Here is a 25450-nt window from a genome sequence, read left to right as displayed (position 1 = left end):
TCAGATTCGTAGAGACGGAAAGTAGAATGTTGGTTGCCAGGGGCTGGAGAGAGGTGGGAATGGAGACATTGTTTAATGGGTGAGTTTCAGTTTTGCAAGATGAAGAGTTCTGGAGATGGATGGTGGCGATGGTAGCACAACTATCTTAATGTATTTAATGTCACTGAACTGTATACTTAAAAATGGTTAGGATAGCAAAAAAAGAAAAAAAGTAACCAGGGCATTCTAAACCCAGGGGGTTCCTGTCTAATAGGTATTTCTGTAAAGGGCTTGGCTTTAGAAATATATATTTGAAAGCCCCTGTCGAGATACTCTGAAATCGCAGCGGCCAAAGCAGCATGAGTTACTACAAATGTGAGCGCCACTCTTTGATGGCCTTTTAACACTAATGGATACATCTCGCGGGTAAGAACTCTACACAACTGAAGATTACGTGTGCTTTTAAAAAGGCAAATAAAATGAAATATTTATTCCAATGGCAATCAATCCTCATTTCATTCCATCTTGTAAAAGTCGAACATTTTCAATTTCCCATTAATTAAAAAAATAACCTTTATTTAAACTTCCATTGAAGAAGTTTCTCTGTCAACTTCAATGTGCGAGAAGGTTCGTGGTTGTCCAAAACCATCTTAGGCGGTGCGCCAGCAAATGCGTCCGGCTCTCCAGGCTGCCGAGCGCACCTCGCCTCCCTCGGGCTCGCGGGGTGCGGCGCGCGCCCCTCGCGGCGGGCGGGCCGGGGCGGGGCCCTCGAGGCGTCACTCCCGCCAGGCTCGTCACTTTCGTTTCCCGCCGCGCCCGCCGGCTCCTGCCCGCAGGCCTGTCGGAGCCCAGGCTGCTCTCGGAGGTCCAGGGGCGCCGGCCATGGACCCTCGGCGCGGGCCGGCGGCGCGCACCGCTCCCAAGGCGGGGGCCGCGGCGCCCAAGGCTTCGGCGCAGGGCGGGAGGGGCGCGCTGACGGAGCCCGACGTGTCCCCCGCCGTCCCCGCGGCCGCCCGGCCCCGCGCGCAGAGCGGCGAGCCCGCCAGGGCGCCGGGCTCCCTGCGGAAGAAGAGCGCGCCGGGCCCGCGGGAGAGGCCACCGCGCCGCGCGCAGAGCGCCCGCGCCGGGCAGGAGCCGTCGAGCGCGGCGGGCACGGCGGGTCCGGCGGGTCCGGCGGAGGGGTCGGCCCTTTCCAGGGCAGGCTCTCGCTGCGAGCGGGGCGCGCGCTCCGCGGAGACGGCGAGGCCCCAGCCCGGGCCCGCGGAGCTCGGCGGCGTCGGCCCGCTGGTCCCAGCCCCGAGTCTCGGCCGGAGGGGAGCGCCGCCCGGCGCCTGGGAGCCTCGGGCGGTGCTGGACAAGCTGAGGCTGAGCCGCCAGGAGGTCTCGGCGGCGGCGGAGGTGGTGAACAGGGTGGTGGACCACCTGCTGCAGAGGCTGCAGCGCCGCGAGTCCGAGTTCAGAGGGGTCGCGCTGCTGCACACCGGGAGCTACTACGAGCGCGTGAAGGTGAGCCCCCGGCCGCCCCCGCCCCCGCCCCCTGTTCCCGCCTCCCGCGGGTCGCGGTCCCTCGCTTCCCTCCCGAAGTAGCCTAGGCGCTCGTTCTTTTGTGATGTGTGACATAGTTCTACTTAAAAGGACGAACACGGATTCATTTATTCATCTGTGCATCCAGTGCACGTAGAGCCAGCCTATAGGGATTGCCAGCTACAGTCAAGGCGCTGCTCTTGAGGGAATTCGGATGTATGGATTCGTTCACGCACGCCGACCTGTGTGTTTGTGTAACAGCGCCGCTCTTGGTGCCCCGTGGGCGGATTCTGACTTGAATAGGAGTAGTCTGCGAAAGAGTCCATAAAATCGGTATAGCTAAGAAACATCCTCCTATACGGAGGACGTCTGTACTCCTTCGGAGAAATAGCTTGTCTGTCCTCCCAGCCCCCGCAGGCACTCTCTCCCCCTCAATTTTTTAAACAGAGGTCATTGGAAGCTCACAGTGAGTGATGTTAAAACAAATTAAGAGAAAATCTCCTACAGATACTAAAAAGCAGACTTCCTAAATACGCATCCGATGTAATTAAGTTTGTATTGCACAGCTCCATTTGCTCGTGTGCGGTTGAGTCCTTAAGTCATTATTCCAACATAGACTGAAGGTTTAGGAGCAGCTTCCTTACTGAAGGCTGTTTCCCCACGCGTGGCGGGTTTCTTTAGTTATTTGTGGTCTAGTTAGTTTTCCGAGCGCGGGGCTGTGCACCTCTATTGCTCTGTGTAAGATCTTGGGTGTAGCACGAACAGATATAGAGGCTGACGGCATATCTTTATTAGATAATCATAATTTATTTTAGAGTTACATATTGCCTTTATTCAATTAACTACTTTCCTCCAGAAGGTGGATGATTTTAAAACTTTAGATTTAAGGTTTTAGGGTTATAAACTTTTTTTAAAAAAGATTTTTTTTCCTTTTTCTCCCCAAAGCCCCCCAGTACATAGTTGTATATTCTTTGTTGTGGGTCCTTCTAGTTGTGGCATGTGGGACGCTGCCTCAGCATGGTTTGAGGAGCAGTGCCATGTCCGTGCCCAGGATTTGAACCAGTGAAACACTGGGCCACTTGCAGCAGAGTGTGCAAACTTAACCACTTAGCCACGGGGCCAGACCTTCGGATTGTAAACTCTTAAGAGAGCAGGCCAAATGTTATGCATTTTTGTATCTCTAAGCCTTAACACTTAGCAAGCATTCAAGTGAATGAATGAATGAATGAATGTGTTCAAGAAGAAAGGATGGTTGCTCTCTCTCAAGACCCCTGCCTTCTCAGGGTAGCAAATTCAGATTTCATTCCCATAGTAAGTATATAACCCAGTAACCTTCAGTGGAAATTAAACCTTTCATATATTTTTGTTTTGGCTTCCTACCTAGTTTGTGAGCCCCATTCTCATGGAATGTTAGACACAACTGTGTACCCTGTACAACCACTCATGTCATTGGTGTACACTCAGTGAAATTTGTTTATTGCCAAAAAGACAGTGTATGTATCAGTCTTTGGATCTGTAACTCTTTTAGCACTGAAGACCACTCATAAAATTCCATCTACAGTTTCTTGGAAGCCAAGTGAGCAAAACTTTCGTCACTCTATCTGTCTTGAGTGTGATTCTTACTACATAAATATCATGGAGGGTTCAATATCATGGAGGGTACAAAGGAAAAAGAAAGTTATTAGTTAGAACTAGAGAACCAGAAGACATTTAGAGAACAGTCTCCTCAGAGCCACTCCATGCTGATGGAAAGAAGTTCAATGCAATTTAAAAAATCTAAAATGTATTTATTGTTTTTTAACTGATTATAACATATATACGTGTTCATTGTAGAGGTGGCCCACTGCGTGCCTCCAGCAGGCTCCCACAGCTCAATGGCACCTTGCCTCCTTACTTCTTTCCTCAGCTTCTCCCATATCTGCCCCTGTTCCCTGTCCATGTCCCAGGAAAATTCAGAAAAGCATATAGAAAAACAATATTGTTTCTGTTTATTTGGTGTATTTTCTTTTTATGCATACACTTGGATTTCAAAATTGGATTCTAGACTCTTTATAATTGGTAAAAGGATAGACAAAACACACTTCTCAGTAATTTATTTACTTGGTTCTATATTGACACATTTCCATTCATATATTTTATTGTAATGTTATCAAGTTCTAGGTGAAAATGTCTTATAGAAAGTCCCTGTAAAATTGCCAGTCCATAATGTTCTTTTTGTCCTAGATGTTAATGCACTTTGCTAGTTATGATTTGGACTGAGTGAAAAGGTTGTCTGGAAATCACCTGTGGTGCCATTAGCCAATGGCACATTAACCAGTAAAGAAAAGGAATAAACTACGGCAACATGCAACAACATGAATGAATCTTACAAACATAATGTTGAACAAAAAAAGACAAGGCAAAGGAATACATACAGCCAATGCAACAAAGCAGAGAAAAGAAATAAAATGCATAAGAGCAAAAAGGGAGTAATAAAACTTATATGCAGATGACTTGATTACATTTTTGTACAAGTCAGTGAATTTAGCAAGTTTGCTGGATACAAAGTCAATAAATGAAAAAATTTCAATATACTAGCAAAAAAACAAGTGACAATGAAAATTTAAAAATTATGATACCAATTATAATAGTATCAAAAACAAATATTTAGGAATAAATCTTGTTAAAAGATGTTTAAAACTTCAAAACATTACTGAATAAATTTGAAGAAGGACCAAACAAATGGAAAACCATATCATGTTCAGTTTTCCTCAAGTTGATCTATAGATTCCGTGCAATCTCAGTCAAAATCCCATCAATTTTTTGTTTAAATTGACAAGCTGATTGTAAGTCTTATATGGAAATGCAAAGGAATTAAAATATCCAAGGCAATTCTAAAGCAGAAAAAATGTTGAAGGATTTACCCTAGCAAAGAGTGAGACTTACTATAAAGCTGTTCTAATCAAGCAGCTGTTACTGGTGCAATGATAGACAGGCCACTTGAATAGAAAGTCCAGAAACAGACCTGCATCTATAATTCAATGTACAGTAGACAATGTATGCAGTAATGTAATTCAGTGGAGGAAAGGATGGTCCTTTCAATAATCGGTGCTTGGTCAATTGCACATCCATAAGGGAAAAAACATGACCCGTGACACCTACCACACATCGGACACAAAAATTAACTTGAGATATATCATAGACCTAAAGGTGAAAGATAAAACAATAAAACTTGTGCAAAAAAGCATAGAAGAGTATCTTCATAATTTTGGGATGTGCAAATATTTCTTAAATAAGACACTAAAATTGCTAACCATAAAAGACAGATAAATTGGACTTCATTAGAATGAAGAACTTCTCTTCATCAGAAGACACCACTGAGAGTGAAAATGCAAGCCACAGACTGGGAGAAGATGCTTTCAGTATGTACACCTGGCAAAGGACTAGTACAGATCAGTAAGAGAAAGACAGACGAATCGATTTAAAATTTGGCAGAGGACTTGAACAGACACTTTAGTATGCAATGCAAATAGCAGTTAACATATGAAAGGTTCTCAGTGTCATTAATCATCAGGAAAATGTTAGTTAAAACCATGGTGAGCTTATACCACACATCTATCCACCAGAATAGCTGAAATTTTTAAAGACTGGACAATTCCAAGTGTTGAAGAAGGTGTGGAACAACTGAAACTCCCTTATGTTGATGGTAGGATAAACTGATACTACTACTTTAGAAAATTGACGATTTCTTCTAAAGTTAAAGATACGCCTATCCTGTGGTCCAGCAGTTCCACTCCCAGATATATGTACAATAGAAATGAGTGCTCATGTCCAACAAAAGGCATATGGAAGAATGCTCAGAACAGCTTTGTAATAATTAAACTCAGAACTAATTGTAATACTTAAACACTGGAAACGAGCCTACACTCAACAACAGAATAACTAAATATATTTTGGTATATTCCATTAACTTGGAATGCTAGAGAGAATGAAAACCAACAAACTATACCTGTAATAATATGGATGAATCTCACAAAGATAATGTTGAACAAAAGAAGTCAGATATAAAAGAGTACATACTATATGATTCAGTTTATATGATCTTCCCAAACAGGCGAACTTAATCTGTGGTGTTAGAAGTCAGGGTAGGGGCTATTTTTGCTGGGGGGTTCTGACAGGGAGTGGAAACGAGAGAACCTTCTATGTTGCTGGGGATGGGAATAGGGCAATTTAGAATGCCTGCAGAGCTCACTGTTCTTGCTAGGATTCAGCCATTTTTCTTGAGTAAATCCTCTTTGGATTGTTGCAAAACTTTGGTTAATTTACAGAGATCTGAAAAAGTTGGATTTGACTATTTCTGCCCATGTTCTTGTTGCTTTTATGAAAGAGTGGGTTTTCAGAGGGTCTTCTTCATTCCCACTGACGTCACTCCAAGTGTTTGTATCACCCTTATAATATGTCCTAGTCAGCTTGGCCTGCCACAAAAAAATACCATAGACTGAGTGGCTTAAACAACGGAAATTTATTTTCTCATAGTTCTGGAGGCTAGAAGTCCACGATGAGGGTGCCAGCATGGTTAGATTCTGGTGTGGGCTCTCTTCATGGCTTGTAGACAGCCACCTACTCCCTGTGTCCTCACGGTGTTCCTCGGTGCACGTGTGCAGAGAGAAAGCGATCTCTCTCTCATTTCTTCTTATAAGGCCACAAGCCCTATCAGATTAGGACCCCAACCTCATGATCTCATTTAAGCTTAACTGCCTCCTAAAAGTCCTATCTCCAAGTACAGTCATGCTGGGGGTTAGGGCTTCAACATAAGAATTTTGGGAGAATAGTTCAGTACACAGCACAGTACGTCTCAGTTTGGACTAGCCACATGTCACCCGATCAAGAGACATATGTGGCCACTAGGTACCATGCTGAATATTACAGTCCAATGGCTGTATTTGAAGTGTATTCCTAACTAATGAAACTTGTGGCATTTTTGATATAGGAAAGATAATCATTTATTATAATTGCTGTAATTATTATTATTGTGAAGAAGAAAAAGATTCTTTGAAGCTCCTAAAATGCTATGGGTCAAACACACTAATGTAGTCCACGACTCGGAGCACACACACGTGGGGACTGGTAGCTGTAAGTGAGATGGCCCTTGCTCAACTAGCCAGCAGGTGACTACTCAGATTTTTGAGACCATTGTGACAGGAGGGTGGCTGCAGTGTGTATCTTGTGACATAAAAGATAGCATCTTAAAGGTCTTTAATTTTATTAAGCTTTAAACTCGGAAAAAAACTGGCACAGATTTTGAAAGCTTACATGCTATCATTTAAAATTGTATTAAATTATAAAAATAATGCATTCTCATGGTAAAAAAAATGAACATAGATCCTACAAAGTAAAACCAATAATATTCTCTCAGCTCCATTAGTCCCACTCCCAAAGGGTATAAATATTAGGAATTTTGATTTTCAAAGTGGAACTTGTTTTTCACATTTTTTAAAGGGCGTGATAGTCTCTAAAATTGTGAAATTTCTGGTGTACATTATTATTTGTCAGTCACCAGATAAATGTACCTCTTCGCCCCTTATGCCCACTCCCCAAGCCCCTTCCCCTCTGGTAACCGCTAATCCGTTCTCTTTGTCCATGTGTTAGTTTGTCTTCCACGTATGAGTGAAATCATGTGGTGTTTGTCTTTCTCTGGCTTATTTTGCTTAACATAATACCCTCAAGGTCCATCCATGTTGTTGTGAATGACGTGATTTTGTCTTTTCTTTTTTTTTGGCTGAGTAGTATTCCATTGTATGTTTATACCACATTTTCTTTATCCATTCCTCAGTTGATGGGCACTTGGGTTGCTTCCATGTCTTGGCTATTGTGAATAATGCTGCAATGAACATAGGGGTGCATGCTCTTTGAATTGTTGATGTCAAGTTGTTTGGATAAATACCCAGTAGTGGGATAGCTGGTTCATATGATATTTCTATTTTTAATTTTTTTAGAAATCTCCATACTGTTTTCCACAGTGGCTGCACCAGTTTGCAGGTCTCACGGTCTTTTGTTCAGTGGTCTTTTGTTGCCCCATGTGAACTTCAGGATTCTTTGTTCTAAATTGTGAAGATTGTCGTTGGGAATCTGATTGGGATTGCATTGAATCTGTAGATTGCTTTAGGCAGTATGGACATTTTAACTGTGTTTATTCTTCCAATCCATGTGCATGGAATGTCTTTCCATTTCTTTATGTCATCATCAGTTTCTTTCAGTAATGTCTTATAGTTTTCCTTGTATTGGTCTTTCACCTCCCTGGTTAAATTTATTTCAAAATATTTTATCCTTTTTGTTGTGACTATAAATGGGGTTGTATTTTTGAGTTCTCTGTTAGTTTGTTGTTAGAATATAGAAATGCAATTGATTTTTGTAAGTTGATTTTGTACTCTGCAACTTGGCTGTAGTTGTATATTATTTCTAATGGTTTTCTAATGGATTCTTTAGGGTTTTCTATATATAAAATCATGTCGTCTGCAAACGGTGAGAGTTTCAATTCTCGCCTGCCTATTTAGATACCTTTTATTTCTTTTTCTTGCCTAATTGCTCTGGCCAAAACCTCCAGTACTATGTTGAATAAGAGTGGTGAGAGTGGGCATCTTTGTCTTGTTACTGTTCTCAGAGGGATGGCTTCCAGTTTATCCCTGGTGTGTATGATGTTGGCTGTGGGTTTGTCATATATGACCTTCATTATGTTGAGGTACTTTCCTCTATAACCATTTTATTGAGAGTTTTTATCATAAATGGATGCTGGATCTTGTCAGATGCTTTCTCTGCGTCTATTGAGATGATCATGTGGTTTTTTATTCCTGATTTTGTTAATGTAATGTATCACATTCATTGATTTGCAGATGTTGAACCATCCCTGTGTCCCTGGCATAAATCCCACTTGATCATTATGTATGATCTTTTTGATGTATTGCTATATTCGGTTTGCCAATATTTTGTTGAGGATTTTTGCATCTGTGTTCATCATAGATGTTGGTCTGTAATTTTCCTTCTTTGTGGTGTTCTTGTCTGGCTTGGGGATCAAGGTGATGTTGGCCTCATAAAATGTGTTAGGAAGTGTTCTGTCTTCTTCAATTTTGTGGAATAGTTTGAGAAGGATAGGTATTAAATGTTTGAATGTTTGGTAAAATTCTCCAGAGAAGCTACCTCCTCCTGGACTTTTGTCTTTTGTATTACTGTTTCAATCTCTTTACTTGTCATTGATCTATTCAGATTCTTTTATTTCTTCTTCTTCTTCTTATTGTTTTTGGTGAGGAAGATTGTCACTGAGTTAACGTCTGTTGCCAATCTTCCTCTTTTTGCTTGAGGAAGGTTCTCACTGAGTTAACATCTGTGCCAGTCTTCCTCTTTTCTGTATGTGGGATGACACCACAGCATGGCTTGATGAGCAGTGTGTAGGTTGGTGCCTCTGGTCTGAACCTTTGAACACTGGGCTGCCAAAGCAGAGCATGTGAACTTAACCATTATGCCACTGGGCCGGCCCCAAGATTCTCTATTTTTTCTTGATCCAGTTTTGTGAGGTTGTATGAGTCTAAGAATTTATCCATTTGTTCTAGATAGTCCAATTTGTTGTCATATAGTTTTTCATAGTGTTCTGTTATCGTCCCTTATATTGCTGTGGTATCTGTTTTAATTTCTCCTCTTTTATTTCTAATTTTATATATTTGAGCCTTCTCTCTTTTTTTCTTAGTGAGTCTGGCTAAGGGTTTGTCAATTTTGTTTGTCTTCTCAAAGAAGCAGCTCTTAGTTTCATTGATCCTTTCTACTGTCTTTATGGTTTCAATTTAATTTATTTTATGCTCTAATTATATTACTTTCCTCCTTCTGCTGACTTTGGGCTTTATTTGTTCTTTTTCTAGTTCTGTTAGCTGTAGTTTAAGATTTCTTATTTGAGATTTTTCTTATTTGTTAAGGTGGGCCTGTATTGCTATGAATTTCCTTCTTAGTGCTACTTTTGCTGCATCCTTTATGAGTTGGTACAGTGTATTTTCATTTTCATTTTTCTCCAGATATTTTTTGATTCTCCTTTGATTTCTTCCATGATCCATTGGTTGTTTAGTAACATGTTCTTTAGTCTCCACATATTTGTCACTTTTTTCTTGTAGTTGATTTCTGGTTTCATAGCATTGTGTTTGGAAAAGATACTTGATATAATTTCAATCTTCTTAAATTTATTGAGGCCTGCTTTATTTCCTGACATATGGTCTATCTTTGAGAATGTTCCATGTGCTTTTTTTTCTTTTTAAAGATTTTAAAATTTTTCCTTTTTCTCCCCAAAGCCCCCCAGTACATAGTTGTATATTTTTAATTGTGGGTCTTTCTAGTTGTGGCATGTGGGATGCCACCTCAGCATGGCTTGATGAGTGGTGCCATGTCCGCGCCCGGGATCCGAACTGGTGAAACCCCGGGCTGCTGAAGCAGAGCGTGTGAACTTACCCACTCAGCCATGGGGCCAACCCCTTACATGTGCGTTTGAGAAGAATGTGTATTCCTCTAATTTTGGATGGAGTGTTCTATATCTATCTACTGTGTCCTTCTGGTCTAGTTTTTTGTTTAATTCCACTGTTTCCTTGTTAACTTTCTGTCTGGATGATCTATCCATTGATGTAAGTGGGGGGTTAACTGCCCCTACTATTATTGTGTTGCTGTTAATATCCCTTTTAGATTTGTTAATAACTGCTTTGTGTACCTTGCTGCTTTTGGGTTGAGTATATACATATTCATAAGTGTTACATCCTCTTGGAGGAGGGTCCTTTTTATTGTATACTCTCCCTCTTTGTTTCTCATTGTGTTTTTTATCTTGAATTCTACTTTGTCCAATATAAGTATGGCAACACCTGCATTCTTTTGTTTGCCATTAGCTTGGTGTATCGTGTTCCATGCTTCACTCTGAGCCTCTGTTTGTCTTTAGAGTTGAGATGTGTTTCCTGGAGGCAGCATATTGTTGGGTCTTGTTTTTTAATCCGTCCTGCTACTTTGTGTCTTTTGATTGGAGAATTCAATCCATTTACATTTAGAGTGATTATTGATATATGAGGGCTTAATACTGCCATTTTTTTCACTTTTTTTTTTACAGTTCTGTATTTCCTTTGTTTCTCATCTCTTGTATTTCAGACTGCTGATTCAGTTTGGTAGTTCTCTATGTTGGTTGTCTTAGTTTTCTCTTTATTTATCCTTTGTGTCTCTGTTCTGATCATTTAGTGGTTACTGTGAAGTTTATATAAATATCTCACAGATGGGATAGTCCATTTTCTGATAGCCTCTTGTTTCCTTAGTCTAAGCAGTTTCCATCCCTTTCCTCTTTCCCTTCTAAGTTACTGTTGTCACAGCTTATTCCATCTTGTATTGTGAGTTTGTGGTTAAAATGACGAGATTCTAGTTATTTTTTTGTGGTTTCTTTTCCTTTGTCTTTAATGTCATAATTGGTTGCTAACCTTTTGTCATAGAGAGCTGCAATTTTCTGATTTTGTCTGCCTATTTATCTCCTTGCTCAAGACTTTGTAAACCCTTTCTTTTTTTCTTCAGGTATGAGGGCCTTGATCATTTCTTGTCGGGGGGGGGGGTGGTCTTGTGGCAATGAATTCCCTCAGTGTTTGTTTATCTGGGAAAGTTTTTATTTCTTCCTTATATATGAAAGTTATTTTCACTGGATACAGTATTTTTGGCTGAAAGTTTTTGTCTTTCAGAATTTTGAGTATATCATTCCACTCTCTTCTAGCCTGGAAGGTTTCTGATGAGAAATCTGCTGAAGGCCTGATAGGGGTTCCTTTGTAAGTTATTTTCTTCTGCCTTGCTGCCCTTAGTATTTTTTTCTTTGTCATTGACTTTTGACAGTTTCACTACTATATGCCTTGGAGAAGGTCTTTTTGCATTGATGTAATTAGGCGTTCTGTTAGCTTGTTTTACTTGTAATTCCAGCTTCTTCCTCAGATTTGGGAAGTTCTCGGCTATTCTTTCTTTTTTTTTTTTTGAGGAAGATTAGCCCAGAGCTAACATCTGCTGCCAATCCTCCTCTTTTTGCTGAAGAAGACTGGCTCTGAGCTAACATCTGTGTCCATCTTCCTCCACTTTATATGTTGGATGCCTACCACAGCATGGCTTATCAAGCAATGCCATGTCCGCACCCAGGATCCGAACTGGTGAACCCCAGGCCACCAAAGCGGAACATGCACACTTAACTGCTGTGCCACTGGGCCGGCCCCATCAGCATTTATTTCTTTGAATAAGCTTTGTCCTCCTTTGTCCCTATTTTCTCCCTCTGGAATACCTGTAATACTTATTTTGCATTTCCTAATTGAGTTGGATATTTCTCAGAGAATTTCTTCATTTCTTTTTAGTCTTAGTTCCTCAATCTGAAGCATTTCTATGTTTCCGTCCTCCAAATGGCTAATTCTCTCCTCCATAATATCAGCTCTGTTATTCAAGGACTCCATGTTTTTCTTTATTTCATTCATTGTGTTTTCCATCTCCGTTTCCATCTCCAACATTTCTGATTGGTTTTTCTTTATAGTCTCAATCTCTTTTGTGAAGAATTCCCTCTGTTCATTAATTTTATTCCTGATTTTATTCAACTCTCTCTCTGTATTTTGTTGTAACTCATCGAGTTTTTTAATGGTAGCTATTTTGAATTTTCTCTCATTTAGATTGTAAATTTCTGTTCCTTTAGGATTGATTTCTGGGTGCTTGCTGTTTTCCTTCTGGTCTGGAGTGTTAACATACCTCTTCATCCTATTTGAGGAGGTGGATTTGTGCCTTTGCATATTGGTAAGATCTTGTCACAGATTCTACCTGCTGCCCCTGGGGGCAGGGTCAGGAACTCTGTATTCTGAGCCCTCCACTATCTCTGGCATCTGTGCCTGCCCTTTGGAATCTATGCCAACAGGGCCCATCTGCAGTTGCCCTCTCTCCACTGCCGCTTTGCAAAGGCATGCTCATGCACTCTGGTGGGCATCCCTTGCTCTGGCCGAGTGGCCAAGCTTGTATGCCAGGCAGATGGAGGGGAGCTTTCTTTCATGTGTGTGATCCCAGGGGCGTTCTTGCTCTTCCTTCGCTGTCTACCCTCCTGGGGTGCTGGCTTGATGAACACACCCCCACAATAGCTAAGCCTCCTCTGTGTGCAGCTTTCACATGGCTGGGAGGTAGCTTGGAGAGCAAAGGTGTTCACACAGAAAGCTGTCCCTCCACCCTCTTTTCTCAGAGCTGTGTGCAGTCCTGTGCCCTGGGTCGCTGCTGGGGAGGCAGAGGAGATCCCCTTACCTCCTTCCCCTTCTTCGTGGGGGGTCCAGCACCTCCACCTTCAGACGTTGGCTGTGTGGAATCTCAGATGTCTATTGTGTGTGTGTGAGTGTCCTCTGTTGGTGTATGAATGTCCTTTTTGTTATATCTTAGGGGGGAGAGTCTAAGGGAAGAGCTCCCTCCCCCATGATGCTGACATCACCTCCTCAAAGTAGAGTTTTAAATTTCAAGAAGAAAAATTGCATTTGCTTGGAAAACATTCACAGGCACACATTTCAGTGCTATTTTTACTATTTTTTAGATTTCTGCTCCTAATGAATTTGATGTTATGTTCAAACTGGAGGTCCCCAGAATTGAGCTGGAAGAATATTGCAACAGTGGTGCTCATTACTTTGTGAAGTTCAAAAGAAATCCCAAAGGAAATCCTCTGAGTCAGTTTTTAGAAGAGGAAATATTGTCAGCTTCTAAGATGCTATCCAAGTTTAGGAAAATCATTAAGGAAGAAATTAAACACATTGAAGGTAAGATTTTTGCCTTTTGATTCTTAAAGGTGTAATTGTACCTACTAATTGCCAGACACTCTTTTCCTGATCTTTCTTGACTTCCCTGAAACAGGCTGTTGACTACTACCTCCTAGAAACAGTTCTTTGCTCTTGGTTTTACTCCACTACATTTTCTTGATATTCTTCCTAAATGTTGATTGGCTCTGTTTTGGTCTCCATTGGATAATCACTGAACTGCTGCCTCTGTCACTGGGTATAAGTGGTTGAATAAAATCGGTGGGATCTCCTCTTAAAGCCTGACACTTGTAAACACAGATTGCAGTGAGTGCTGTGAAGAGAATGAACTGGGAGGAGTGGTAGCAATTGGAGTGGAGTGGGTGGTGAGCCAGGCCCTGAGGCAGAAAAGAGCCTGACAAGCTAAGGGCACAAAAAGAGGCCCATGTGGACAAGGGGAGGAATGGCATGAAAGGAAGTTGAAAAGGCAGCCAGGGGCCATATTCTTCAAGGACTTGTAGATGCTGGAAAGGAGTTTAGATTTTATTCCATGTTCATTGAGAAGCCAGGTTTTAATTAGGGAGTAATGATTGGCTTTGTATTTTTAAAAGTTTACTTTGGCTTCTTTGGAGAAGATATTATAATACAAATAAGGAGATTAGAAAGGAAAATGTTGTAATAGTTCAGGTGAAAGATGATGGTGTCTTAAATAGGGTACAAGTGGGGCATGGGGGATGGGGAGAAGCAGACAGACCCAAACCATAGTAGTGCCTGCTTCTGGATTCAGTGTATGGGGTGAGAGAGAAGACTGGATTAAAGAAGGCTCCCGGATTCTGGATTGAGCACCTGTGTGCATTGATTATGCCATTTTCTAAGATAGGAAGAACTGAGAAGGAGCATATTTTGGGGTATGAATTAAGACTTTGGCTTTGGACATGTGAAGTTAGAGATTCCTGTGATATGTTGAAGTGAATGTGTCAAGTATGTAGTTGGATATAATTTTGGAGTTCAGAGGATATATTTGGGCGGCATGGAAACATATAAATGACATTGGAAATGGATGAGACCACTTAGGCAGAGAGTGTAGATTCATTTGTTCATTAATTTAATCAGTATTCATTGATCATCCAATGTGCTAGGTGTTCGAGGTGTTTCAGATATATTAATGAACAAATAGATGAAGATCCTCACCCTTCTGTACTTATAATCATGTGAGGGCCGACATGCAATTAATAACAGATGGAAACCATAATTACCTTGTAAACTGGAAAGTAATAAGTCCTATGGTGAAAAAGTATAGTAAAGTGAGAGGGATAAGGAGTGTTGGGATAGGGTGGGGGTAAATTGCAATGTTAAGTAGAGTGGTAAGAAGGGATCCCATTCGAGGTTGGGAAGAAGAGAAGGAGCAAAAGGAGGCTATGAGTGTTTTGCAGAAGGAGTGGTCAGTATTTAGAATGCTACTGACATCCAGAAAACCACTGGATTTGGTCTTCAGTTTTGTGGGGGTTTTGGTAACTATGACTTAGCAGTTTCAATGGGGTCATGAGCACACGAGAGAAAGGGCAGGAATGCAGTAGAAACAGTGTGTGTATGCAACTTTTAAAAAACTTTCGGCTGCAAAGGAAGTAGAAAGATGGGTAAGTGTGGCAAGGAGGCAGATGTAGGGTCAAGGGAGAGGTATGTTTTAGAATTTATTCTAAATATATTTAGTATATTGGAACCCTTTGTACGCAGATAAGAATGATTCAGTAGGGAAGGGGAGGCTGCTGATGCAGGAGAGGGAAGAACTGAAGGAGCAAGGTGCTTGAGAAGGTGAGGAGGAGGGATCCAGAGACCATGTGCAGGGGGTCCTTTAATAGGTGGACAGACACTTCCTTGGTGGTAGCAGGAGGGAAGAAATAATGGGTAAGAGGTGTGTAGGTTTGCAGATTTTGTGATTAGAAAATGAGAATGTTCTCTAGGATTTTCTCCGTGGTGCTCTATCTTCTGTCTCACTGTGGTTCCTTCCAGACGTCTTATCTGGGAGTAATCTCTAACTGTTGCTTATACAACCCCAAATTCAGTATCTCTCATCTAGAGGCCTTTCCTGAATTTCTGACCACCATAGGCACCTGCCCAGTGGCCATCTCCACTTGAGTGTCCTACAGGCACCTAGAGCTTGGTGTGTCTACAGTGAAGTTCATCTCAACCCTATCTTTCTTCTTCTTGCTTAGTCTGTATTGAAGAATCGCATCAGCGTCAACCATTTCCCAGGCCAAAATCCTAGGATGGCATCCCAGTCTCCTACTTTATTCCTTACCTCACAGATTCAGTCCATCTACTAGGTCTGTTAATTTGAACTTCTTTAATTGCTTTCACTTATGCTACTTGTGTCTTTTTTTAAGAAATAAAAATGGTATATATTTAAGGTGTACAACATGATGTTTTGATATATGTATACATAGTGAAATGATTACCACAGTCAAGCTAATTAGCGTATCTTCTCACATAGTTACCTTTTTTTTAATGTGTGGTGAGAGTAACTGAAATCTACTCTCTCAGCACATTTCCGGTATTCAATATGGTTGTATTAATGATGGACCTCATGCTGTAATTAGATCTCTACACTTACCTTACATAACTGCAACTTTGTACCCTTTGACCAGCATCTCCCTATTTTCCCCACCTGCTTGCCCCTGGCAACCACCATTCTACTCTCTGCTTCTACATATTCTCCTTTTTTAGATTCCACATATAAGTGAGATGATGCAGTATTTGCCTTTCTGTGTCTAGCTTAATTCGCTCAGCATAATGTCCTTCAGGTTCATCCATGTTGTTACAAATGGCAGGATCTCCTTCTTGTTAAGGCTGAGTAATATTCAGCCTTATATATTATGTATATATACCACATTTTCTTTATCCATTCCTCCATCAATGGGCACTCAGGTTGTTTCTGTATGTTGGCTATTGTGAATAACGCTGCAGTGAACATGGGTTGCTCCCTGTATCTTAATGCTCACAGCCTCTGTGCTATCACAGGCACCCACCCTCTGTGTTGGGCTTTTGCCGTGATCTTCTCTACTGCCTCTCTCCTCCCTGCTGCTTGCTCCTCTAGCCTCGTCTCCAGGCTTCCCTTCAAAGTGCCATCCATAAATTTAGATGGAAATTTAATCACAGTCCTCCCAAAGCTCAATGTCTTCAGGGACTCCTCATCATATATACTAGAGAGATTCTTGACAACTGGCCCCCCATGATAAGTATCCATAAATATTGGTTAAATGAATAAAACACTTTGCTTTGTGGGGTCAGTTTCCACTTTAGAACTAATTTTCACTGTACACTTAGCACTTTATAGATCTCCAATCATAGTTCTATTATTTTCCCTATATTTTCATAGAAAATTGGATTGATAAACCCTTTCTTCCCTTTTATACATTTAAACAGATACAGATGTCATCGTGGAGAGGAAGAGAAGAGGGAGCCCTGCTGTAACACTTCTCATTAGAAAACCTAAAGAAATATCTGTGGATATAATCCTGGCTTTGGAATCAAAAAGCAGCTGGCCTGCTAGCACCAAGGAAGGCCTGCCCATCAATAACTGGCTTGGAACAAAAGTTAAGAACAGTCTAAGACGACAGCCGTTTTACCTGGTACCCAAGCATGCAAAGGAAGGAAATGGTTTTCAAGGTATCTTGAATGTGAAGCTTAATTTAAAGATATATAAAAGAATCGTTAATGTTATATACTAGGACAGTAAAAAATCAGTGAATGCTGTTGCATTTCAAGAGCCATCAGGCTAAATAGGCTACAAGATGGGAGTTTGGTAAGAGATGGAATTGAAAAGGGCATAGTTATAGTAATAATATCAAATACTCATCTTTAAAATGTCTATTAGCCCACATTCAAATGTTATTTTTGTTTGATTGTTTTTAATAAAGAAAGGAAGTACTGGCCTTGGAGTCAGACTGCCCTGGATCTGAATCTTGAAGATTCTTCTTTTACTAGCTATGTGGTCTTGGGCTAGTTACCAAGCCTCTCTAAACTGTTTGCTCATCTGTGTACTGGGTTCATCAAAGCTGCTGGAAAGATTCTGGGAAGATAGACGTGAGACAGTGCATGTAAAAATCCCGTGTTATGTTCCCGGCAGTTGCACATCATTAATATCCTCAGAGCCCAGGCTCTCATTCCCAGCCCTATTTCTCTCTTTCCTTCATCTTCTCCTTCCACGGCTCCCCATGCAGCTGGCAGACCTTTTTTGCAGCCTCAGCTGTGGTTGGGCACAGTGGTGAGGTCTCCTTCTCACCTGTGTACCCTGGCTTCACACATCAGGACAGATTTTCGGGTGGTACTCTTAGGCAGTATTCAACTTCTGAGAACTGGGCTGCGTTAGTCTACAGATAAAACTGAATGTTGGTGCTATTTTCTCAGATGGCAGAAGAAAATTCGCTGATTATTTTCTTTTTGTCTTATAAATTTGTATAAGGACTCCAGGGAAATTGGAGGAGACCACAAAAAAATGAACCAAGTTAGAATGAGTGTTGCTAAACAGATCCCAGAAGTGGTCAATCACGCTTAGTGTGATGGCTTATGGTTTTGTGGACACACACCACAACTTTTTATTTTGCATATATATAGGGTCATTTTCTGCAAGAAAAGATGTTTATAAGAGGGAATTTTGTATATTGTTATCTGTAGCTTTGTAGAAGGAACATAGCTTTCTGCGAAGCAGGGTTGCACCCCTGAACAATTTCTAGAATGGCTGCCACAGGAAACCCCCAGCATATGTGATGCAGAAATCTCAGCATGACCCATGCCTCTCTCCTGTTGGCCCTCTACCGACCGCCTTGGGGAAGACTGGGAGACAGATCAGCTTAGAGATGAGAAAGTGTCCTCAGTGGCCCTGTGGCTGTACAAAGGCCACTGTGGTTGGATAATTGCTCACATCCTTGTGTTAAGATGAAAGTGGAGGCTGGTGATGGGTACTTACCTGACCTCTGCTGTCTGTTACCCTTGGCTGTTCTCCATCTCCCATCATTCCAGACTATCGATATTCAGGCAAAACCGTGCCTCTGTGTGTGTGTGTGTGTGTGTCCCCAGGTGACTGAACAGAGGATATTAGTAATGAAAATCCTTGGATTAGATTGCCTGGCTTTTTTCTTTCCAAACGTTTTTACTAGACATTTCCTGCTCTCACAAACTATATTTTTAAGAATATAATTTGTTTGATTTTTAATTAAAAATTTCAAATTTGTTTTTTTAATCTACCCACCTGTTTCAAAATAACAATACCAGTATTATTACCTAGAGTATAATTTTAAAAAAAATTGAAGATTTCTTTGCAGTTCTTTTGTTCTTAAGATAAAAGGACAGCCCAAATATCAAGTTTAAACCCACTTGAAAAAATTTCTCCAGCTACCCACTTCAACATAGTTAAATTTGTTCATTATGGTTTCTAATTTTAGATACTGGATTTAAATTTTGATTTAATTTTGTTTTATAAGCATTTTGTTTTAAAAGCATTCACGTGGTTCCCAAACAGAAAAAGGTCTTAGAGAAAGATAGCTTCCATTCATGTCCCCTCTCCACTCTTCTCTCCTTCCCTGATTGGAAACCCTTTAAATTGTTTTTGGTTTACCTTTACATTTTTTAAAAAGTAAGTACCTATATATATATACGTATATGATATATATATATATATGTATATATATATATATATATATATATGTATATATATATATACACATATGCATATGCTACCTCCCTTTTTAAGATAAAAAGTACACCTTCCTCTTTTCACATAATAAGATATCCTGGACATCACGCCATAGCTCTATATTGAGGTAGCACCCATTGCTTTTTACATTCTATTTTTACAGCTGGTCAGGAAGTAAATACACATGTAATTTCACTAGATATTGCCCAAATCACCCCCACAGGGATTGCACCAGTTTGCACTCCCACAGCAATGCGTAAGAGTACCTGTTTCACCGTCAGCCTTATGAACAGAGCTCAGTAAACTTTGGAATTTTTGCCAATAATCCAAAAAGTAAGAAATATTTCAGTGTAGTTTTTTAAAATAAAGTTTTAATTGTAGAATAGTTTTAGATTTAGAGACAGATTGCACAGATAGTAGAGTTCCTATATACCCATACATATTTCCCTATTATTAACATCTTACATTAATATGATACATTTGTAACAATTAATGAACCAGTATTGATACAGTATTGTTAACTAAAGTCCTTACTGTATTCAGGTTTCTTTTGTTTTACCTAATATACCTTGCCTGCTCCGCGACCCCATCCAGGACCTCACATGACATTAGTCCCTATGTCTCCTCAGGCTCCTCTTGACTGTGACAGTTTCTCAGTCTTGCCTTGTCTTTGATGACCTCGACAGTTTTGAGTAATACCAGTCAGGTATTTTGTAGAATGTCCCTTGTCTGGCAGGTGTCTGATGTTTTTCTCAGGATTAGACTAGAGTTCTGGGTTTTGGGAGGAAGACCACAGAGGTGAAGCACCATTCTCATCACATGACATCAAGGGCACACGACTCAGCACTGTTGGTGTTGACCTTGGTCACCTGGCTGAGGTCGTGTTTGCGAGGTTTCTCCACTGTTAAATTACTCTTTTTCTCCCTTTTCATACTGTACTATTTGGAAGGGAGCCACTGTGCACCGTTCACGCTTAAGGATTGGGGAGTTATGCTCCACTTCCTTAAGAGCAGAGTATTTACACGAATTATTTGGAGTTCTTTTGCATGGGAGATTTGTCTCTTCTCCCCCATTTATTCATTTACTAAATCATTTATATCAGTATGGATGCATGGATATTTGTTTTATACTTTGGGCTGTAATCCAATACTACTTTATTTATTTTATTGCTAAAGTCGTTCCAGCTTTGGCCTTTAGGATCTCTTTCAGTTGGCTCCTGTGTCCTTTTGACATAACCCCCATATTTGTGGGGTTTTTGTGTTTTCAGCAGTAACTCACTTTTTGGCACTACAAGAAGCTCCAGGCTCATCTTCTGTATTTCCTGCTTCAGTCCTAGAATCAGTCATATCTCCAAGGAGCCCTGAATCCTTTTGTTGGAGAATATACTAGAAAATAAGATCTGGGTGCCATGTGTGCTCTGCTACGAAGGTGTCATCCCTCTCGGTTGAAGGAGCAAGGAAATATATGTATTTATACTAACCTTAGTATAAATGCGTATGTACACATATTTCTATCTATAATCACTGGTACTATATTAAGTTATACGTGAGTTCATACTGATGTCTCTAACTATAATCCATCATCACATGGATCATTCTAACCTTCTCTCCTTGCTGTCTGTGACTTCTCATTCCAGTGGTGAAAAACTTGGCGCCCACCGTCTGACACCTGTTTGCTTCATTGTTCAGTTCTAGTACACATGCACAGTTGTTCAGAGTTGTGAACCCACTCCCCGTGGGAAGCCACTGTCAACTAGAGTACAGTGCTTGGGTACGATTCCTTTTGCCTTCAGTCTTACAGACCTTGTTTCCAAAGTAACTTAGGTCAGCCCCTTTTGCCCCACCCCCTTCAGGGAGGTTGTTACATGCATTTGTAGTGCAGTTAGAATCCCTTTTCACAGTCTGCATTATTTGCTGGATCCTTTGACTTCCTAAATTATTTTTTTTAAAGTTTGCATACATTAAGGTTCACTCTTTGTGCTATAAAGTTCTACTGGTTTTGACAAATGCATTGTATCATGTATCTATCCTTACGTAATAGTTTCACTGCCCTAAAACGTCCCCTATGCTTCACTTCTTCAACCCTCCTCATCCCAAATCTTTGGCAACCACTGATCTGTTTACCATCTCTATAGTTTTGCCTTTTCTAGAATGGCATAAATGGAGTTCATAAATGGATTTATACAGTGGCAATGAACACACTCAACTCTGCCACCTTCTCCATATTATCCATATAATTGTGTAGCTGTTAACTACACTCTTTATTCTGTCCCACTAAAATATTTCTCTATCCTTTCACTATACCTTATTGTCATACATAATGTGGCTTTTCTAAGTCTTGATATCTGGTAGGATAAGTTCTCCTCTTTGTCCTTCTTTAAGAGTGTTTTAGATATTCTTGACCTCTGTATTTCATCAAAATTTTGGTATCATCTTGTCAAGTTCCACAAAAACATTTTTTTGGAATTTTGATTGAGAGTACGTTTAATCTATAGGTGAATTTGGGGAGACGTGATATATTTACAAGGAATCTTCCAATCCATGTATGGATACACATCTCCATTTATTTAGATTTTCTCTAATACTTCTCAATGGAGTTTTAGAGTTTTCTCTACTGAAGTTTTGTATGTCTTTTGTTACATTTACTTGCAGTAATTGTACTTTTTTATTATGAGAAATTTTAAACCAATAGGAAAGTAGGCTGAAGAATATATTGAACTCACACGTACTTGTCACCCATCTTCTTTTCTACATATGCAATTATATCATCTATCAGTAATGATAGCTGTGTTTCTCCCTTTCCAATGCTATAACCCTGTTTTTCCTTCCCTTACTATACTTGCTAGGATAGCCAGTGCATGTTGAACAGATATGGGGATAGCAGACATGCTGCCTTCCTGATTTCAAAGGGAAAACTTCAGCTTGTTACCTTATATTATCATGCTACTGTTTTTTTTTAAATCTACCTTTGATCAGATCAAGTTTCCATCCAGATGTAAATTGCTGAGAGGTGGGTTTTTTTAAACTGATGAATGAATCTTAAATTTTATTAGCTGCATTTTCTGTTTCTGTTGAGAAGATCTTATCTTTCGCCTCTATTCTGTTAATGTGTCAGACTATATTGATTGATTTTTAAATTATAAACCAATCATGCATTCCCACTATAAAACCAACTAGGTAATAGGATGGTCAGAGCTTAAAAGAGCCAGCCTTGGTAAAACTTGGGGAGAACAGGGGAATCATTCTATTCTAACATAAACTCTCCCAAGGAATAGAAAGAAAGGAAATGCCCCCTAGTTCATTTTACATGAATACCAAAACTTGCAAAGCTGGTGTAACAAATAAACAAAATACAAACACAAGGATAGTATGCAAAAATAAACAAAATACATGTTACCATGGCTAACTTATTAAACTCTGATGTCTCTCCCCCATTTTTTCCTATCTTAGCCCGTTGTTCGCTTCAAATCATTTGTTTTAATTTATATTTACATTATTTATCTGTTCACTTCTTTTAGTCTATCTCCTCCTGATAAGGAAGGAAATCACTTAAATATTGTGTTGTTTATATATGGATGTTTTTGGTAAAGTGCTTTTCTGTTTTTCTTTTGGAAATTAAGAAGAAACATGGCGGCTCTCCTTCTCTCACATTGAAAAGGATATCTTGAAAAATCATGGACAGTCTAAAACATGCTGTGAGACTCATGGAGTGAAATGTTGCAGGTAGCCTCCTTATTTTGTTAAGTGGGGGATTATCTATGGAATGTTTAGTTCTTTGTTGACTCCATAGCTCAAACCTGAAGATGATCATTGCTGGGTTGAGTCCTGGGGGCAGTGCATGGCTGGGTTGACTTGGAGTATTATCTAGAGGGTGAGCATGAAGCCAGGGGATCAGAGCTAAAGGACCAAGGAAAGAGTATTGTTAGAAGGCAAGGCCAGGGACCACAGGCCTGAACCTGGATCAGGTGGGTGTGTACAGAGAGATGGAGTGTGAACACTAGCCATGACTTGCCAAGACAATTGGGTGTGTTTTAGTATTCTGGTTGCTTCGAGGTAATGAATATTAATATCACACAATGGGAGGAGGCCAAAGGATCACTTTTACTGGATACTGGTGCTTGCTTTGAGATGGTTTGGCTGCATTGAAGGCTGGAGACTGACTGGCTAAACTTGAAATAACACTCAGAGATGGGTAGTTATTTATCTTGGTAGCATACACACCAAAAAGAACTGAGGTTGAAAAGGAATCATTCAAGCTTCTATAGTTGTCCAGTAAAAGGGTCACAAAAGTTAAAAGGTCAAAACAAGAATGCCCAACGTGCAGGTGCAGGGTGCTTCTTTAAGGCTTCATATGCAGGCTCTGAAGCAAACTTTAAGAAAAGTATATTGCTGATAAGGCTAAATAATTTTATAAACATTAAATTTTGTCAACTACTAAATAACTGGATGCATAGTCTAAATATTTGCAGTCTAATAGGGCAGAATAATTTTATAAAAATGTAAACAAGATTGGGGCTGGCCCCATGGCCGAGTAGTTAAGTTCGCGCGCTCCGCTGCAGGCAGCCCAGTGTTTTGTTGGTTCGAATCCTGGGCGCGGACATGGCACTGCTCATCAGACCACGCTGAGGCAGCGTCCCACATGCCACAACTACAAGAACCCACAACGAAGAATATACAACTATGTACCGGGGGGCTTTGGGGAGAAAAAGGAAATAATAAAATCTTTAAAAAAAAAATGTAAACAAGATTTTTTCTAGGTGTTAAGTAAGTGAATGAGTAATATAAATATGTGCCAGTTTCAAATAGTTGAATTGATCCTGATAGAATAAAATATTTAAGCTAGGAATGGGGAAAAGGGAGGAAAAAAATGTTTTTGAAACTTCAAAGCATATATTTGAAAAAATAATCAGATTTTAGAGTGACTCTATATTTGTATTATTTATATATCTTTATTATTTTTGTATCTTTATTAATACCTGTATTTTTTTTGGTATCTTCATATGTTTATCCTATAAGACGCCTAAAGCTCTTTGTGGAATGAAACAGATTGTAAATAAGTAAAAATAAATGGTTTTCTTTTTTATTCAACAGGAAAGATTGTTTAAAACTAATGAAATATCTATTAGAACAACTGAAAAAAAAGTTCGGAAACCGAAAGGAACTGGATAAGTTCTGTTCTTATCATGTGAAGACTGCCTTCTTTCATGTATGTACCCAGGACCCACATGACAGTCAGTGGCACTCCAATGACCTGGAATCCTGCTTTGATAACTGCGTGACGTACTTTCTTCACTGCCTCAAGACAGAACGGCTTGAGCATTATTTTATTCCCGGAGTGAATCTGTTCTCTCAAGACCAAATTGAAAAAATAAGTAAAGAATTTCTCTCAAAGCAAATTGAATATGAGAGAAACAATGGATTTCCAGTTTTTGGTGAATTTTGAAATTATGTTTTTAAAAAGAATCAAGAATTAGAGTGACTGTATGACCTTGGAATGTTTGAAATTTGTTGCAGCAATGATTGACTAAAATGAATGTAAATATTTAGCTTTCAGTTTGTTTTAATAAACGCTAATCAGTATAAAAGGATTGATTGTCCTAGGAAAGAGATTAGTTAAGGAATAAGCAGGAAAAGGAGTATTTAAAATCTGAAAGCTTACCAGATTGGAATGAAGAGAAGGACAGAATGTGCATCACATTAATTGAGTTTATTGCGCACTTAATTGAGCACCGCTCCTCACCAAGCGTGGGTGCGTGGAGGCTGCAAGAGACTATATTGAAAATGGTCACAGCCTCCATAAAACTGGTAGGTTTTGCTCAACATACATGTATTTGTGAGCAATGGCCTCGCCTACATGTTAGCACATGTCGAAGGAAATGAGATAATAAGCTCTACATTGTCATGTAGACATGTATGTCTCGAAATTCATAATCTTATAGAAAATATAGGGTACTTCGATACACATGGCTAAATACAAAACATAGAACTTCTTTTCTTTTATTTATTTTTATTTTCAGTAACACTTTTGTATGTCTTTCTGAAAAGGCAATGTATACACATAACACAAAACTCAAAGAAATGGGTGTGAAGTAAAATGTCAGCCTCTCTCCTCTGTGCTTGGGCCGTTCGACCTAGGGGCAGCTGCTGGCTTTTAACTTCTTCGTATTCATATATTTTGTACGTTTTCTTATTGGCTATTTTATCGTTTTCTCATTGTTTTATAGAAATTCTTTATATATTTTGGTTACTTATAGTTTGTGGGTTGTCTGTATAATGAGTAACTTCTCCCACTGTGTGGATCATCTTTACTGTTTTACTCTCTTTTAGTAAACAATTTAAAATTTTAGTGTAGTTGAATTTACTAGTCTTCTCCTTTATGGTCTGTGCATTTTATGTATCTTTTTTAACAGCCTACTTTGTTTGAACATACCAAGAGAAAAGTTAGACATTTGGAGGAGAGTTTGGGGGACAATAAATGATAAATAGAAAACTAGGCA

At 39.9% G+C, this 25450-nt stretch overlaps 1 protein-coding gene across 1 annotated transcript; it reads left to right on the top strand.

The window, feature by feature from the left end:
- Positions 1 to 773: 773 nt before the first annotated feature.
- CGAS (cyclic GMP-AMP synthase) lies at positions 774 to 24538 on the top strand. Its single transcript, XM_044757099.2, has 5 exons — positions 774 to 1485; positions 13067 to 13286; positions 16686 to 16928; positions 22574 to 22676; positions 24045 to 24538. The coding sequence occupies exons 1-5, from the start codon at positions 862 to 864 to the stop codon at positions 24394 to 24396; spliced, it is 1542 nt and encodes a 513-aa protein (XP_044613034.2). The 5' UTR covers positions 774 to 861; the 3' UTR covers positions 24397 to 24538.
- Positions 24539 to 25450: the final 912 nt, after the last annotated feature.

This window comes from Equus asinus, chromosome 24 (assembly GCF_041296235.1).
Source record: "Equus asinus isolate D_3611 breed Donkey chromosome 24, EquAss-T2T_v2, whole genome shotgun sequence".
In the NCBI taxonomy this organism is placed as follows: Eukaryota; Metazoa; Chordata; class Mammalia; order Perissodactyla; family Equidae; genus Equus; species Equus asinus.
This window is presented reverse-complemented; position numbering and strand designations above follow the sequence as displayed.